General features: G+C 38.4%; 1 protein-coding gene across 1 annotated transcript in view; it reads left to right on the top strand.

Moving 5' to 3' along the window:
* SMC5 (structural maintenance of chromosomes 5) overlaps positions 1–19,639 on the top strand; it is a 166,611-nt gene that overhangs the window by 127,037 nt on the left and 19,935 nt on the right. Inside the window, exons 19-20 of the mRNA XM_088475720.1 lie at positions 16,439–16,534; positions 16,894–16,998. Of these exons, the coding sequence (XP_088331846.1) occupies positions 16,439–16,534; positions 16,894–16,998 (201 nt within the window). The remainder of the gene's footprint in view (positions 1–16,438; positions 16,535–16,893; positions 16,999–19,639) is intronic.

The raw sequence follows: 19,639 nt of genomic DNA on the forward strand, positions 1-19,639 counted from the left end.
TTAACAATTTTCCCACTTCCAATGTATGCAAAAACTATATGCCAAAATGATCTGATAATCTTAACTTGCATTTATATTGAAAAGTTAATTTCTAAAGTATTTTGTTCAGGGAAGCATGCGTCTTTCATTTTGAATTACACTTTTCATGTTGTTATACATCTACAAATATCTATTGATTGTTTCCAGTATGTTTTTCAATACATTTAAAATAAACTATTTAGAATAAATGTTAATCTAGCCCTTTTTTTTTGAAGTGAGCAATATTTCAATGACAAGGTATTAACATTTGTTTGACAAAGTAAATTAAATAAAGATATATACTGTACCATCAAAATACAAAACAGACAATCTGCACTGGATTATACAATGTACCTCGATCCCTACATTATTTTATGAAAAATATCCTCTGTGAATAAGGAGCTGCTACTCTCTAACCATTGATCAATACTCACAGTAGAGGAGAAAGTTGTGGTCACAATAACAGAGTGCACTTCAGGATAACCAGTGTCATAAATTATGTCATTATTGAGAATAACTCAAAATAAAAAGATTGGCTTATTTCTGCAATATAAATTGTAAAACCAACCACAATTTAAAAGAAAGAAGAAATGGTTTAAGGAAAAGAGAAGATAACTGACAAATGTATTTGATCTGAGGGGCGCGGCCTGGAGTAGCATGGCATAGGCTGCATTCTCCCAGCTCTCCTGTTTTTCTATTCTGCTATATTGGAAGTTCTTTTCCCTGGTGTGGCTATTCTGTTGGGGCATCCTCTCCTATTTCCTTGGAGTCCGGTGTTGGGCTTTTTGAGCAGTGTCTCCTTGCTATTTATCCATTAAATAGTATAATCTGGTCCTCTGCCTCTGTACTCCCTGGTGTCCCCTCCCACGGGGAGGCACTGAAATCTCCTTACCATCAAGATTTGTCTAGGCTGCTGGCTATCTTCTACGGTACCCTGAGAGTGAGCCCTGCTGCCCATCTTCTCTGTGGTTCCTTTTAGCGGGATCGAGTGCCTGAGGTGTGTGGTGTGCTAGAGCCGCCGCCTTGTTGCTGGGCTACTTCACGGGTGCTGCCTCTGTCGGACCTTATTCTCGGTAGGTTCATTCAACCCTTTGGTGCTTCTGTTGAATCCTACGAGTCCTCCTATTGCCGGTGTCCACGGCCATCTTGAGTGGGTAAATTGCAGTGCATCCTGATTTCCTGGCTCCTGCTGACCTTGTCCATCTCCTTGAGGCTGTTACTGGACATCTTTCTATATCCCCTGGTTGCTGGACAGTCTGGATGTGTGCAGCAACTCTGGTCTTAAGACAAACTTAAAGCCTTTTATTCCTCTGAGTTATTGGTCCTTTGCTGTCCACCTCCATTATGATTGCTCTGCAACAAATTCTTGAAGCAATTGGAGCCTCTGCCCAGAGGCTTGTCAACAGAATTGGAAAGTTGCGGGTGGATAATCCTCTTCCCTGTCATGTTCCTCAGAAGATTTGCTAGGGGGTTGATGTGGGTGTGCCTCTGATTCCTGCTTCCGAAGTCATCTCTTCTCCAGTGCTAGTTCCGTCATCCCTTCCGGTGGCTCTGGTTGCATTGTTGGCTGATTATCTTTTCGTCTCCGGTCCCCAAAATTTGGCTTTGGCGACTCCAAAAATCTGCATTCAAGTCCTTGCACTGCAATGATATTTTGAGATGTGCCGTTTAAATATTTTACATGTTTCATGTACTTTTCTGTTTATTTCCATGCGGGGTGTGACAGGGCTTTTTATTTGTTACTTCCCTGGAAGAGGTTGAGGCCTGGCCTGACTAGAACTTTGAACTTCATAATTTGATCTTAATGTTCTGATACTTTGCATGGCTCTTTTATTTTTTATTTTCATTCATCTTTTATACTTCTGGTTTTATGTATATTATGTTTTATTAAAATTTTTTATTTCATTTTGTGTTTTTATTTAGGATATGTCTACGTAAAGCTCTATATATACAAGTGGGTGGAACTCTATGTTCTTTTGCACAGGGGAGCTGGGCTGACCCATGTTCTTTGGTCTCTTAGTAACCCCAGTCATTTATCCGATGTTTAGATCCTTTACTTGAGTTGGGGGGAGCGGGTTGTTAGGTAAGTTGTATGTAGTGTAGTTAGGATGGGGTTAATATGGGGATCCAGGTATACCAAAGTTGGGGGTAGGCTATACAAGGTGAGGGGTTATAGGGAGGTTTTGTTTTGGGTGTAATTATTATTTTTGTGTAGTTTATTTTGTAGGTTAGGGATAGGGTATATAGGGATGGGAGCTGTGGAAGGTTTTTGTTTTGATATCATGGCAGTTGTGTATTTTTTTGTTGTCCATATTTTCAATTATTGTATGTCGTCTATGCCCCTTTTTAACTTTGATGTACACCAGAATGGCGCCTTCGGGTGTTGCCTTGGTTATCCGTGACTGTTGTGGGGTATTTTTGATGTAAATGTTCCTATTTCATAGTTTCTCATGTTTTGCAATGCAATAGCTAACTTTTATTTTGTCATTCACAGTTTTTTTTTGTTTTTAGATCATTATATGATACTCCTCTTATCTGCCTTCATGTTGTTTATATGCGTGTTTCCTTATGTATTTATCTCTCAAAACTTTCAATAAAAATTACATGATTAAAAAAAATATCCATTTGATGAACATTCCCTATAACAAGTACAGGTTGAGTCTCCCATATCCAAATATTCTGAAATACGGAATATTCCGAAATACGGAATATTTTCAGCATGACCGAGATAATGAAACCTTTGATTTTTGATGGTTTAATGTACATAAACTTTGTCTAATGCACAAATTATTAAAAAGATTGTATAAAATAACCTTCAGGCTGTGTGTATAAGGTGTATATGAAACATAAATGAATTTCATGTATGTACACAAACTTTTTTTGATGCACAAAATTATAAAAAATATTGTCTAAAATGACCTGCAGGCTGTGTGTATAAGGTGTATATAACACATAAATGCATTCTGTGTGTATATTTGGGTCCCATTTCCAAGATATTTCATTATAATATGCAATTATTCCAAAATACGGAATATTCCGATATCCAAAATACCCCTGGTCCCAAGCATTTTGGATATGGGAGACTCAACCTGTACATCTATAACAAGTATCGGTAGTGATTTTGTTTGAGAATATCACTCTTATTACAAGAATTATATCACAAATTGCCTGTAGCGTTTATCTAATGATCCACATTGAATGTAACAATTATTAATTGAAGGCGAGAAATCCTAGATAATAAATTTTCAATAAACAATTTCCATGTTTCTTTAGGGTACAGTACCTTCAAAAGGCCAGTAACGCTATTTGCTGTGAATTGTAGTTAAAGTGTACATGAGGGAATTAGAGATGTCCCTTTTCATTTGTGATAGTAACGTTATTAATCTAAAATGACCATTAACATACAGACAACACCACATCAAATACATTTATCACTTTTATTCTACTTTTCTCTCAGCACTTATTCTTTCTTTTTAACATTATTTGGTTTTAAAATGTATTTATTGCAGAAATAAACCTTAATGTTTTGAGAGATTTTCAATAAAAATATTATTTTATGGGATCAGTTATCCTTGATTGTACTAAGTATTGTAACTGCAGCCATATTTAAACCATACAACCATAGACAAATTATTGACTGTGTTTTACAGTTTATATTGCATTAGTGGGTATGAATTACAAAATTAAAAAACTCAGTTATTCCCCTATACATACCATTTTTCATTTGAAGTTGGAATTCAACTTCTGTAAAGTTTTATTTTTTGTTTTGTTTATTAATTATGAAATAAAAATAATTATTAGTTGTGTTCAACCCCTTCCTTTAATACTTAACTACTTGCTTGGTGTGATTACAACGTTTGTGACCACTGTGCGTTCCCTGACATTGTCGCAAACAATGTGACCAGTCAAATGCCCATTGGACGTCTGCCAGAAGATAATCTTTCAGCAGCCGCCAATCTCAGAGGGACCTACTGGCCCCTCTGCATCCTCCCCTAGTGTCTGCTGTGCAGACGATCGGACAGCTAGGCAGCACCCTCCACCCTGCGGAGAGGAGCAGCCACCAAGGAAATGTAAAGCCGGAATGATCCGATCATCAATGGTCCAATGTATTGTTGATAGATATTAAATTAGTGTTAATGTTAAGTGTTTAAAAAAATGACACTGTTTTTTAATAAAATTGTGTTGGAGGAGTTATAAATAGATCTCCTTGACCTAATTCAATCATAAAAATGTTTACATTTCTGAGGGGTTTTTGAAAAATATATTAGCCAGTTAAGTGGTTAATAGAAGGTGCAATTACAGCTCTTGAGTCAATTTCGATAATTCTCTACCAACTTTGCATATTTGACATTTAAATTTATGACCATTGTGTTTTTTTCAATTACATATCATTTGAATCCAGTGCAGACAATAATTGATAGAAAATCGTACAGAAAATAAAATTTAAGACCAAATAAATTTCAAATAGTAAATGATAAAATAGGTTATAATAATTGATATAGCTAAAAATAAAGCATAAAATAAAAGTTGCGACACATTTCACGACACTTGCTCAGGCAGGAGAACGATGAATCTCACTAGATAAGAACTAGAGAAAAACATTGTCATTTATTTATCTTTATCCATGACAGTAGTTATATGTTTTTTGATGCCATTAATAAAAAAATGTACATTTATTTTTTACATTTATTTTATACTTGATCACTCTCTTTTGGTCATTTCTATTTTATAATATAGCTCACTGTGTGAGTAAAAGGTTGATCATTATATTGGTCGAAGCTGAGACATTTATCAGGACAGTCCCAGAACACTGTATAGCTTTCCTTTTAAGAGAGTAATGCTGGGTACACACTGGCAGATATATTGGCCAATCAATTGAGGCTGCAGGGAGGGGGGCGCGACCTTCCCCCGGCCAGCGAGACCCACAGCCAGATGACAGATGGTGGTCGTTCAATGTGTATGAACAACCATCATCTACAGCAGGGTTCGACAAATCCCGGGGGCCAGGTCGCCGTGGCGACTACACTTTGTTGCCTGGCGACCAGATTTTTCAGGGAGGGAGGATTGGAGGAAGCAGTGCCCCAGCGGAGATTCATGGGCCGCCATTTCACAGGAGTGCATGCGTTGACAGTGTCTCTTGGGCTGACTCCTCTGCCTGCGGTGACACTGCTCTCTCTTCCGTTCCGGCTGCATAGACCTCCGGTAAGAGGTTCTATGCATGGCCGGGGATTGTGGCTGCGGAGGGTAGTGATGTGGCCACAGGGGACAGGGGGGAGGGGTGATTTGCCCAAGGGGTCAGGTGCAGTAGCTGCCCAGTAAAGTTTGTCAAGCCCTGATCTACAGATATATGTGCAAACCACTCGATATGCAGATATATCTGTTAGGTGTGTACCCAGTTTAATTGACATTCTAGTCACAGCACTATGTCACAGACACATTTTCTCAGGTCACCTCTTCCCCGTGTGCTTTTCCTTCCCTTACGGCACCTAACCCTTAACTTCTGCCACCATACTACTAATTTGAGGGTTATGACCGCTGTTGCAGCAATGTTTATATACCATGTACTTGTCCTGTATTGTAAGTCACTGTTCTCTTTTGCTGCTCAATTTTTTATGTCCTTTATTAGACGCTGCGGAACCCTTGTGGTGCCATATAAATAAAAGAGTATTAATAAATAATAAACCAAGATTGTTGCAATACTCTCCTCCAGCGCCGGAGATATTCCTATTTTTTTCCTGATATTTTATGGGGTTGGATGGGGAATCCCTTTTATCTCTTTAGGCTGCATGAGTAAGGGTATACTATTGGACACCATGCCATTGTGTTGTTGGTGACTGTTCAATGTAAAGCCGCAATACTGTACTCGCATGTCTTGGTTATGGTTTTATAGAAATGTCACATGCCACAGAGGTAAACAATTATGTGGCCACTGTAATCGATTATATAACGATCTCACCATCTTGTTGTTCATGTGACCTCCATCGGTCCATCTGCATAAACTCTGCCTGTCTGCTAAGACTTAAGTGGTTAATTTACCAGGGGTTCAGTGTAAATAATGGAGATGTTCCATTTTCCAACAAAGCATTCTTTTTTTTTTTACTCCTGTGAGAGAAGAAAGTGTGACACATGGCCAGCATCACACTTCTAGGAGGTTAGGTGGAGTTATAAATGGGGTTATTCACTTTTGAACAACCCCATCTTAATTAATCGTGCCCTGTCTTCAGGGAAAACAAGCACACTGCAAGCCATACATAGCATATCAGTTAAGCGCTATGGACAAGCTTCATTAGCATGCCTGCTACATTGCAGATCACCTTAATCCTCCAGTGCAGTGTGCCATGGCATGAGCCATCTCTCTGATTCAGGTAACTAGGAAGGTATTGCCAGAAGGTGGATGGGGTGTTGGCTATTGAGGCAGCATTAAAAGGGGTAAGCCCCGACCAGTAAAGTCACTGCTCTTTGTTTCCGTTCTCATTAATTACTCATTTCTAGTAGTTAGATCACAAACACATGTATCGTTGTTTACAGAACTTCCACACACAGCGACTGTGATACAGAGGTGCAACTGTTCAGTACAGATCACTGTGTGTTTCTAATTACCCAAGCTTCTAGGCTGGAGAAAACCCATGGCAAGAAAAAAAAATGTAAAAGTGCAAAATAGGTAATTACATGTTTGGAATGTGTATTTCATTGGACATCAAGGTAGAATCTTGGGGAGGAAAAAATTTAATCGTTGCTACTTTTTACCTATAAAATCCATTTTATTTTTTTTTAAATGTCTTTTCCTTATACGTTATCCTGCAAGTTTGTAGTCACGGGCATATTCAATTGGCTGTGTTCACTTCTTTGTCATATTGCGAATGAAATTGCAGCTGGCCATATGGTTTTTGGTATCCAATTGGCAACAGAAATTTCTATAGGATTTTACTCGGCTTGTCTTTTTTCTTGTAGCTTCAGAGGAGGTGCAAAGTCAGAGAAAACGGCTATTTTAAGATACAAACAACGGAACTTTGTTCAGAACCCTGGGACCCCCATAATGATTAATTCGGCAATTAAAATGTTTCATTTAGCTTAATTATGCAGAATAATGGGTTAACATTATTGTTGTGGATCTGATGACTGAAGCTAAGAAATTCTGATGTTGATAATCCATCTGTCCAGTAAATTCTGTATAAACCAAAATGGAGGCTTGTGTGAGTAACAGTTCCTCTAACATGTCCAGGGTTGTTCTTGTTTCCTTTCTTCTGCAGGCTTTCAGATTGGAAAATTTGATGCTTGTCCTCTCAAATTATGGTGACTGTAAGGTATTTGCAAAGGCAGAGCATGCATCCTTGTACGGTGAAATGCAACAAAACCCTTCCTATGCCTCATTTGGCATCCCACCTAATGGGGATAGTTATAAAACTGATCTACAGGTAACTGTAGAAAATGTGGTGTAATCCAGACTTTTTCTTTTGATTTTGTAAAATGCACTAGAGAAAAGATTTAGACAGGTATGAGTAGTAATGGAGGGAAAATGGTAGGCTATAGGATATGGTGGGCGCGTGAAACGACTGCAGCCAGATGGGTTTTCCCTGACACATCCCATGGAACCATGCCATGCTGCTGTGTGCCCCAGTGATTTACATGATCTGTTGCCTCTGGGGGATATATTGCCAGGGTTGTAATATGTTAGGTCGACAGGTCTTATGTCGACATAAATTAGGTTGACATGCTTAGCATGATAACATTCATCATGTTTATGCAGATGACATGTCGACATGACAGACTGGGTCCCTGGTGGTCTAGCGGTTACTTACCTGGTCTGAGCGACAGTGGCGTCTCCAGTGTCATCTTCATGGCCAACTTCATGGCTCCAGCAGTCATGTGACTGTTCATTGCGGCGGAGAGATCTGATGCACTGGCGTTCCGGTAAGTATACCTGCCCCAACCCTCCCTCTAGTACCCATCCCTGACCTCCCCCTGCAGCCTAACCCTCATGGCGGCATTCTGAGAATGCCGTCATTTAACATGTCAACATTTCATATGCTGACTTTGAACTTGTCGACGTTCTGAGGATGTCATCATAGTAAATGTAGACCATGTGACTGGATGCCATTGTCACTGGAAGGGGGTGGGGGTGATGTTACATTGGAGGCATATGTATACTGCTGAGTGCTAGAGACCGATTAGTTTATATTTTTTTGCTCAAATTATTTAAATACTATTTTAAAAAAGATTGCACGGTAAAATACAGTCAGGTGCATAAATATTGGGACATTGACAGAATTTTCATATTTTGGCCTCTATTCACCACCACAATGGCTTTGAAATGAAACAAACAAGATGTGCTTTAACTGCAGACTTTCAGATTTAATTTAAGGGTAATTACATCCAAATCAGGTGAACGGTGTAGGAGTTACAACGGTTTCTATATGTGCCTCCCATTCTTTTTAAGGGGCCAAAAGTAATGGGACTATCAACTCAAAAGCTATTTCATGGACAGGTGTGCGCTATTCCCTCGTTATTTCATTATCAATTAAGCAGGTAAAAGGTCTGGAGATGATTCTAGGTGTGACATTTGCATTTGGAATCAGTTGCTGTCGACTCTCAATATGAGATCCAAAGAGCTGTCACTATGAGTGAAGCAAGCCATCATTAGGCTGAAAAATCAAAACAAACCCATCAGAGAGATAGCAAAAACATTAGGTGTGGCCAAATCAACTGTTTGGAACATTCTTAAAAAGAAAGAACGCACCGGAGAGCTCAGCAACACCAAAAGACCCGGAAGACCACGAAAAACAACTGTGGTGGATGACAGAAGAATTATTTCCCTGGTGAAGAAAAACCCCTTCACAACAGTTGGCCAAATGAAGAACACTCTCCAGGAGGTAGGTGTATATGTGTCAAAGTCAACAATCAAGAGAAGACTTCACAAGAGTGAATATAGAGGGTTCACCACAAGATGTAAACCATTGGTGAGCCACAAAAACAGGAAGACCAGATTAGAGTTTGCCAAACAACATCTAAAAAAGCCATTACAGTTCTGGAACAACATCCTATGGACAGATAAAACAAATATCAACTTGTACAAGAGTGATGGGAAGAGAAGTGTATGGAGAAGGAAAGGAACTGCTCATGATCCAAAACATACGACCTCATCAGTGAAGCATGGTGGTGGTAGTGTCATGGTGTGGGCATGTATGGCTGCCAATGGAACTGGTTCCCTTGTATTTATTGCTTATGTGACTGCTGACAAAAGCAGTGTTTTGGGCAATATTATATGCTCATATTCAGTCAAATGCTTCAGAACTCATTGGACGGCGCTTCACAGTGCAGATGGTCAATGACCCGAAGCATACTGCAAAAGCAACCAAAGAGTTTTTTAAGGCTAAAAAGTGGAATGTTATGCAATGGCCAAGTCAATCCCCTGACCTGAATCCGATTGAGCATGCATTTCACTTGATGAAGACAAAACTGAAGGGAAAATGCCCCAAGAACAAGCAGGAACTGAAGACATTTGCAGTAGAGGCCTGGCAGAGCATCACCAGGGATGAAACTCAGCGTCTGGTGATGTCTATGCGTTCCAGACTTCAGGCTGTACTTGCCTGCAAAGGATTTGCAACATAGTATTAAAAAGTGAAAGTTAGATTTAGGATTGTTTAGTTTGTCCCATTACTTTTGGCCCCTTAAAAAGTGGGAGGCACATACAGAAACCGTTGTAATTCCTACACCGTTCACCTGATTTGGATGTAATTACCCTCAAATTAAATCTGAAAGTCTGCAGTTAAAGCACATCTTGTTTGTTTAATTTCAAAGCCATTGTGGTGGTGAATAGAGGCCAAAATATGAAAATTCTGTCAATGTCCCAATATTTATGCACCTGACTGTATATCAAGATATATAGAATGATCGGTCTCTATTATGAAAAGTTGTCAGTTGTAGCAGCGAAACATGTCAGTTGACTTACATTGCCAGCAGTAACCTCTGCCTAAGGACTTCTACTATAGGCGCTATTGGACCTATATCAAATTTGGACCTTCCAGCATAAAGACAGTGTTACTAAATAAGGAGAATTGTAAACTGTGCATTGGACTTCTTGTTCTTTAATTTAGACTCAATAAACATTGCCATTGAACTGGTAATATTACCTTAAAGCTGGACATTTGGTTATATTAAAGTGATATACACCCAATTAAGCCCCTTATCTTAATTCTTTCTAAAAGCCTAATTAGAGTATAAGGAATTCCAATTACATGCATTTTGCTATAGCTGCTGAATTCTGACCTTTTTTCTTTAAAAAAAAAAAAAAAAAAGGGCTTTTATACATGTGCTGTTATCAACTTTTACCACTAATTTGTTTTAACTTTTGGTTATTTATATATATATATATATATATATATATATATATATATATATATATAATTTGTTTTTCCATTAAATGTTTATATACAATTTATTTGTGAAAATTTTGGAATATTTTAGTTCCAAGGCCCAATGTGCGCTGTTTTTATCCTTTTATACTATTTTAAAATTATTTTCTTGACTTGAGTAAAAACAAATAAAAATAAACATTATTATGTTGGTTTTTTTTAATTGTTAGTTAAGTGATTAATGATTTGAAGGTTGGGGAGATTCTAATCAGGTGTAGTGATAGTCATATTCAGTATCCTTGCATTTGTGTTCAATTCTTCGTGAACTTTGTTCATTTTATTTGGGAAAAATGTAAAAATGTCATACTATAGACAAATAATCAGCTGGTCATAAATCTTCTAACCCAGTGGTTCCCAACTTTTTTGAATCATGGCGCCCTAAAGTATCAGCATTGTTTTCACACCAACTCTAAGCCAAAAGTTTGTTATTGAGAAACAAATGTAAAAAAATTTTGTAAAGTGAAGTAAATTGTGCTTACCTGTCATTCTTAGGGTCAGTTATGTGGTGGTGGATAGTTTTGTGCTTATGTTAGTCCACATATTTACATTATATTGACCATCAAAAATTTGATTTGGTGCTGGACCACCAACCCCAGGCACCCCTGCAAGTGTCCCGAGGCACCCCAGGGTGCCACGGCACACAGTTTGGGAACTAATGTTTTAACCAAAAATGTAATCTAAATTTTGTGAGTATACTTATTATTGTTAGTATTCTTGGAGTCTTTATACTTTAACATTTCATGTTGTCTATGCTTTGTACAAAAGTAGAGATTACTAAACCCCAAATGAAATTTTCAGTCCTGAAGTATGATGATAAAATATTTTATTTGTAGGAACTGGATAGTATTTTTAATAAACATATTGGGGCACCATGGGATCAACACATGTCTGCAACCACAGTGGCCAGAGCACAGAAAATCTGCTCAACTGTTAGCTATCTGTGTCTTCATTGGATTGATCTGAGGGCTGACGGCTTTTCCAACCCGCACAGTACCACTTTATGACCAGATACGGTGCAGGAGCTTGCATCGCTGTTGTAGTTTTCCAAACCAAATTGCGGCTCTGAATTCGGATAGTGCTCATTTAATGATGCAGTTGCTGCAAAGCCCAAGACGAGCAAGCTTAAGAGTCTGTTACAGGCCCTGTAGTCTAGACATGAAGACCTCGAGAAACTACTACATTCATGGAGTGCTGATCTATAGTCATACGTAAATTAGCACTTTAAAGTACTCCAAATGACCGCCCAGCCCCCGAGGACATTAAGAGAGTTCAGCTTTTTGTGGAATTAGCCATGACTAATAATCATGATTGGCAAGGCATGCGCCCATTTAATCAGATCCTACAGAGGATCCGCTAATTCCAATCTTCCCTTTCACTGTGCACTTTACCATCATATTGATTCTCAACGAAAGAAGGTCTTTACATCCATGTCAGAACAGGGGTGGGGAACCTTTTTTCTGCCGAGGGCCATTTTGATATATATAACATTATGTGCGGTCCCAATGCAGCCACGCCACCTTTGTGTGACATCACACGGGGGCGGGGCCACAATCACCGGTGATTAGGATTTGCATTGTGACCATCTGAAGCATCCTAAGGGCGCTCCAGGCGGCACAGCTGCATAGACTGTGGCTGCAGGGTGCCATTCTAGGCACCCTGCTAGCCAGATGAGGCTAGTAGAAAAAAACTCAGAGGGCCAGATCAAATGATTCTGTGGACCTGAGGTTCCCCATCCCTGTCATAGAAGGACTACTCCTTGACACTTAAGATCCACACTGTTCCATGGTCTTAACAAGATCCATTGGAGAAGTGGGGTCAGCCTTGAGAATGACCATTACTTAGACCAGTGGTAGGCAATATTTTTCCTTTTTGGATGCCAGTCGTTCAACATTACAAGCCCTAAAAAATTGCCACCACCATTACAAAATACACAAACAATCATTCACAAAAGTAATAGATGGGTCCTAAAAGAGTTAGTGGCTTCCCTGTCCTCATGTTTTTTTTTTTCCATTTTTTAAGCTAGCTTGTTCAGGTTTGGTTGATAATTTGCAGTTTGAAGACGACGACATACTTCAGAATTTTGTGTACTGTGTAGGATTCACTCACCGAAGGCCCATGCTTTGCTACGAATGCAGACCATGCTTGGGTTCCTCAGTTTGGAGAGGGTCTGGCGGGCAAAAACAAAATCTCTTTGTGATTAAAGGAGGTGAGAATCCGCGTGAAGCATAGCCACAAAGACCATGGGGGGAATGAACTATCTCATGACTAGTCACTGTGTGTAAGCAGTGATGGGCATCCTAACATACTTCAACCTCCAAAATAGACACGTACATTACAATTTTCAAGAGTTTTTAAGTAAATTCATGTGTCCATACTATTCTATCTTATCAACTCGTTAATTCTGTTTGAATATTATTGTTCTGTGCATGATCATATTTATTCCTTTTTTATTTTTATTAATAGGTATTAGAATTTCCTGTGTGAAGAAAGTAAAAATTTCTATTACGTATAAATAACATACATTTATATTCTGTATTTTCTACTGTAATAGGACTCATCATGCCACTTAGTAAAATCAAGTTCATTGAGAGATAATGCTTTATAATTTGTGGTAGCTGCAATATAAAGCATCCTTGTCAGAAGGACAATAAAAAGAAATGGCCAGACAAGTCAGTAGTGACCTAGATATCATTGTATAAACTTGTACAAATTTATCAAGAAATTACATCCCTGTATTATTTAAAGCTGCAATACCATGTACAGGAAATATTTTACTAGTGTTAACCAAACACAAATAGTAATACAAACTGTACATACTGTAAGGCAAATATGAAATGTTAATTTATTTGTAATCCAGGGAATATTATTATGATCTGTGGGAAGCCTTCTTTATTTGTAGTACAAGAGAAATTGTAATGCAAATAAAAAATATTTGTAATCGTCAAACAAAGGACAATACAGACAGAGAACTGAATTGAATGGGTTTCCCACTCACCCAATCACAAACTATCTTCCAAGCAAGCCGAGATGTGATTGGCAGATTATAAGGGAAGTGTAGCGGATACCCCGCTTTGAATAGAGAATCACTGTTGATAAATGAAAAAAGTAAACTAACAATGCTTTATTCATGTTAATGGGTCATTTCAGTAGCCTATTTATTATTGGTCCACTGGCATAAATGAGAAAATATATTTACAGCAGATAATAATCCTCACAATAGATTATAACATTCTAATTTTTTATTTGAAGTTATATTTACTACCCGTAGGTCAGGGCTTGACAAATTTTTCTAAGATCTAGGAGCCAGGATGAAAGTGTAGGATCCAGACCACTGCCCCCCCAAAAAAAATTACTGGAGTGAGTAAGGAGCTCAGCTCTGTGTGTTATCCAACTGTTATACACACTGTATTAGTCCACAAAATGGTCACAGTTAAATGAACACAGTAAAATGGAGGCCCCTCACTGCTCTCCTGCTCCACCATCCATTAATAACGGACCACATTTCACATAAAACAATGGTGCCAGAAAGTACAAAAACTCCACCCCCTAATGGTCACACCACTATCCCTCTGAAGCCACTCCACAATCCCTGGCCACACCTAGACCCTACTACCGAAGAGCGCCATGCAGCCGGAGACAGTAGACAGCCAGAGAAGTACAGGAGGATCAGCGTAGACTGGGACAGACAGCAGGGATCAGAGCAGGCCAGGATGGAGAGGAGTCATCAGCGCAGGGCGGGACGGACTCAGGCACAGGCGACACTCAGCACATGCACTCCTGTGCATGATATGAACACTGCAATACTGTAGGCACAAATCTCCGCCAGAGTGGATGAGGATCTGCTTCCTCCCTAACTGCAAAATCTGGTAACCAGGCAGCAAAATCTGGTAGCCGTGGCGACCTGGCCCCTGGGATTTGTCGAACCCTGCTGTAGGTGATGTTCCCTAATACATTAACACATACTGTAAGTGTAACAAAGGGAAAGAATTTTAGATACACATACAGTACATTAAAATCTGTTTTTTTTGCCTGAGTTAGGTCAAATGAGGTGGCGCTCTTTGTATATCTTACACTAATCAAGTGACCTGTAGATGGGTCTCAATAGCAATAGGTGACTGGTGCACCCGGATCTTAATATCATTAGGTGACATTGCTGCACTTGATAAGGAACTATGCTCTGGTCTCATTATCCCTTTCCTCAAATCAAATAGCTGTCTCATTTCTAAGATGCAATAATAAATTCCTCCAAATCAGGGAATTCTGATGCATGTTCCGTGGAATACATTTCCGCTGTTGCTTTGTTTTAGCTATAATTTCATTGAGTCAAAAGAACAGATTTTAAAGTATGTGTAATGAAGGTGTATTGTTTAGTTTAAATATAAACTGAATATGGAACACTCCCCTTTCGTTTACTTATGACCTCAAATGGTTACAGAGACACATAATAGGTGGTATTATACGAAAATCAGATGTAGTGTTCAAATACCACTGACTAGCAGCCTTAATAAACTCCATTGCTCATTGTGACATACACAGACCATTACTGAGACAGGTTGAGTCCCGTATCAAAAATGCTTGGGACCAGGGGTATTTTGGATAAAGGAATATTCCGTATTTTGGAATAATTACATACCATAATGAACTATCTTGGGAATGGGACCCAAATATACACACAGAATGCATATATGTGTTATATACACCTTATACACTCAGCCTGCAGGTAATTTTATACAATATTTTCAATAATTTTGTGGCTCAAGCAAAGTTTGTGCACAGAAATGAAATTCATTTATATGTCATATACACCTTATACACACAGCCTATAGGTCATTTTATACAATTTTTTTTATAATTTGCGCCTTAGACAAAGTTTGTGTACATTGAACCATCAAAACTCAAAGGTTTCCTTATCTCAGTCATGCCAAAATAATTCTGTAGTTCGGAATATTCCGTATTTCGGAATATTTGGATATGGGAGACTCAACCTGTACTGGCAGAGAGTAGTAACTGTATCTACCTAATATACACATACAAGGGTTTGATACTATCTTTGCCTTTCTGCGTGCCTCTGCTTCACTGTATCCTTTTCTACACATTGATGTTTAAACTTATTTTTTGTTTCATATAGATGTAGTTATTTAAACATGCATTGGGAAACTGCAACAATTAACTGTACAATGATCATAACTGTTAGTCCTTGTAGTAGTTTTATTATCTTCTGAAACCATAAAATCCTTTTCCTCCCTGTAATAGTAAAAAGTACTTTTGACCATAAACGAGGAGCCTTTATCTGTCATTAGGAGCTGTTTGTAAGATCACTTCCCAGTGATAGTTTGGGCAAAAAACCCTTGCCTTATCCTTCTTTCATATTGCATAGAACATTGCTGATTCTTTCTAATTCGGTGTTGGTGCTGGTATTGTGTGCTTCACAATAAACCACATTAATATGTACATTTGCTTTTGGAATTTCTTTGAAATATTAACATACTTCAGATGTCTTTCCTTTGTAATAAGCCTCTGCTGAGGTATAGAGAGAGTGAAATAAACACAAATTACCTGTAATGCTTGTTTTTTGTACATGTAATGCTTGTATTGCAACAATGAGCCCAAGGTGGAAAATGTGGATACATTTGTATCTATGCCTGTATGTATTGTACATATACTAAAACACTGTTTCCCCTCGTTGTTTACATTATAATTATTTCATTGTTATTTCAACAGCAATAGTCCTGAAAGTGAGAGATTGATTGTGCAAAAGCCAAGGTCGTTCCACTTCTGTGATCGCTAATGTCCATTTCAATAAGTCATGTGTCATATTCCTTCAAAGAACTTTGTATTTTTTTTCTCTCAATCAGAACTGGCAGCATGCTTTTAAATGTACTCATTTCTTCAGTTTGTGTGGGGCATGGTGCCACATTGTTCTCTGTGCACATGGTGTTGTGACTCAAATGTAGTAGTTATTTTATATTAATTTTATGGTACTTCTCTCTCTCTCATTATTTCTCTAGGCATTCCACGCACTTCCGAATACTCTGGACGAAATAGATGCTGTGCTAAATGAAGAACGGTCCAGAGCCTCTTGCTTCACAGGCTTAAATTCCTCTGTATGTTGTCTGGTTTTTTTTCTGATAGTACTTACCCTCCCACGCTGTATTAAAGCACAGTAATAATAAGCTAGGCAGCAGGAACAATATGTTTGAAATGCCAGAATTTGAATCTATTAGAATTTTAAGTAGAGTCTTTAAGAAAGAACAGAACATACTGTTCCCTTGTACCAACAAGTTTCGTGCTTAAGCTGGCAACTGTCATATGTTTGTGTTGCCATGTGTCATTTTATCTAGCATTTACTTCCAAAACTCAACCCCCCAAAAAACGCGTAAGCAATGTGTTTGTAAATTTATCTAAATGCCTCGTTCTTAATAGGTATTCTTGTCTGAATTTTCCATGTGTTGCATTTGTTAAGGTTGTTGAAGAGTATGCCAAACGAACACAAGAAATAGAAGACATGACAAAGGAAGTTAACACAAAGAAAGAGGAGTTGGCTAACTATAGAAACAACATATCACAGGTATGATAAAATTAACGTCACCGTGTTCATATATTATTTTTATCCATTATTTATGTGGTGCCACAAGGGATCCACAGCACCTTACAGAGTACAGAAACAGTGAGGGATATAAAGTACCAACCAATCCGCTTCTGTCACTTTTATAGGCTGTGTTTGAAAAATTAAAGAAGCTGATTGATTGGCTGATAGGTTATCTTTCCCCAAGCTTTGATGAACCTCCCCCAAAACAGGAAAAAAGTGATTTGCATTACAAAACATTGGAGAACATTGACAAGGTTAATAAACATTTCTGCAGGATCAGTCATAATATCCAAATAAGCAGTGGGGCGGCCAAACCCAAAGTTTGATGCTGTTGTTGACGGTAGGAAGGTTGATGACTGTATAAGCGAGGGAAGGAAGAGTACATGAGGGAAAAGGGCCCTGCTCCTGAGAGCTTACAGTCTAAAGGGAAGTGGGAGACAGACAGGGATGACACAGAGGGGAGCAGTTTTCTGTACTGTTCTCTGTTCACCCCCCTATGTTTTGTATTGTCCTTTTTCCCCATGTTTAGTATATATAGAATTCTACTTTGAACAGTACCTCTGCTTATGATGCTAACTAATTCTGTTACCCACAATAGTATGTGTAATAGCTTCTAATCGACTGAGCGCAGTGCGACTCTGTAGAGCTGAGCATCTTTTCTTGTGACTTATTCGCAAAGCAATTCAAATAGGACGCACAATCAGTTCCAATGCTGTATTGCTTCACCACACCGATTCACTATATCTGCATCTAAAATCTCCAATAATCACATTTCAAGCAGGTTCCAAAGCTGCTATTGCAGCAATTTTTACCAGCACATGTAGCAACTTTTGAAATACAAATGTCATATTCTTTTAAAGCCTCTAGTAATCACATTTCAGGCATATTCCAAAGCTGTTATAATACTAGTTTAAGGCCAATATTCTTGCAACCACTCCGTAGAAACAAGTCTCATGTCAGGTTTTTGGCAACCCTTTTTAAAGACCACCAGGTCTGCTACCAATAAAGAAATGTGAACAATAATGCATTTACTTACAATTGCCTTTATTCCCTCAGAACCTAATGTATCCATCCACACACCTGTCTACTGGAGTAGCGTGCGTTCCGGCTCACTGCGCACGCGCTCCACCCACCAATAACCTCTACCTTAGTATAACATCAAACCAGCAACCCGCCCTTTTGATCACATACACAGCGGGTTTCTATAAACTGGATGTCTAGTAACCGCAAGTGTTACCACCAGCTGTGCAACATTAAATTAGAGATCATAGGTTCTTTGTTCAACGCAGTAGTGCTACTACATACAATTGGGGATCGATGTTCCTGCTCTCATTGAGAAGATGGAAACCCATCTCATATCCTAACACTCTCATCACTATCCCCATTATCAAAGTTATGCCCCTTTTACTTGATATTATAGGATAACACAGAGGTACTATTAAAGGCAATGCAATATCTAAAACTGCAACTATACATAAGCGCCTAATGTTTTTACATAACCCCCTAACAGTATCAGCTCTTTTAATTCCGTTGTTCTTCATATACAGACTGAGGTGCTCACAGATATACAAGTGTCACATATCCAATTAATTAGTAGTTTCTGCTGGTGCCTCCTAGTCGCATCGCGACTTAGAAGAATTTTCGCCAAAAATAAGATGCCAGGTGCTAGCAGAGTAGCATGGGACAAGCTGTTGAATTCCACATTTAGCATAATAAGGTGCATTCTGGTGACAGGCATTCCGTAACTTGTCCAGTTAGTAGTATTCCAAAATCTGTATATCAACTATGTAAACTTTCAAATTACACTTAAAGAAAAGAGTCCTGGAGAATACATAGAGCAGGCATGGGGCCTATACAGTTTTACTAGTTTGGAGAAGGGACGAGTTTGATACAAGGATTTCTTATATCTGGGACATAATTCTTACAGTGGATCTCCTTCACTACAGTACTTTAATTTTGGTATATGTATAATTTAGGCACATTCAGTTCTAAAGCTTCATTTAAAAAAAAAAAAAAAGTCCAACCTTGCATAATCTACAGTGGGAAAAGTAGACTGGATCTCTGATCATTTATGGCCCTCCATGAGACAGTAACACCTGGGTTTTGATTCTGGAAAGGACAGCACTAATTTTCTTTAATTAAAAGATGGTCTAAGTATGATTATTTGGGTAGAGCCAATCTTCTTAAATTAATTACTTTTCCCAAACTAGTTCTTACTAAAACAGGTGTTATGCGAATTGATACAGCAGTTCAGCAATTTATTTGGAAGAAAAAGAAACCTAGACTTTGTAGTTTGCAATTACTGCAGCGCAATAAATTAGAGGAGGGGAATTAATTTTCCAAATATGGCACTGTATAATTATGCGGCCATTTTCAGACACATCAAAGATTAGATTTCACATTCCAACTTATACACTAATTATTTCATAGAGAAATCTTTTCTTCCCAACATGGATATAGTGTGTTTTCTACATCTAAATAAGTTTGATATATCTGTGGATGTGTTAGATAATCCTCTATTAATGTCAACATGGTCAGCCTGGCACACTGCGTAATAAATGGAACCTAAATACCTCATACTCTTTATTTCTCCCTCTGTTTGGTAATGTCAATTTTCAAC

The sequence above is a fragment of the Taudactylus pleione genome, unplaced genomic scaffold (genome assembly GCF_031769625.1).
Source record: "Taudactylus pleione unplaced genomic scaffold, aTauple2 ptg000177l, whole genome shotgun sequence".
Taxonomy (NCBI): domain Eukaryota; kingdom Metazoa; phylum Chordata; class Amphibia; order Anura; family Myobatrachidae; genus Taudactylus; species Taudactylus pleione.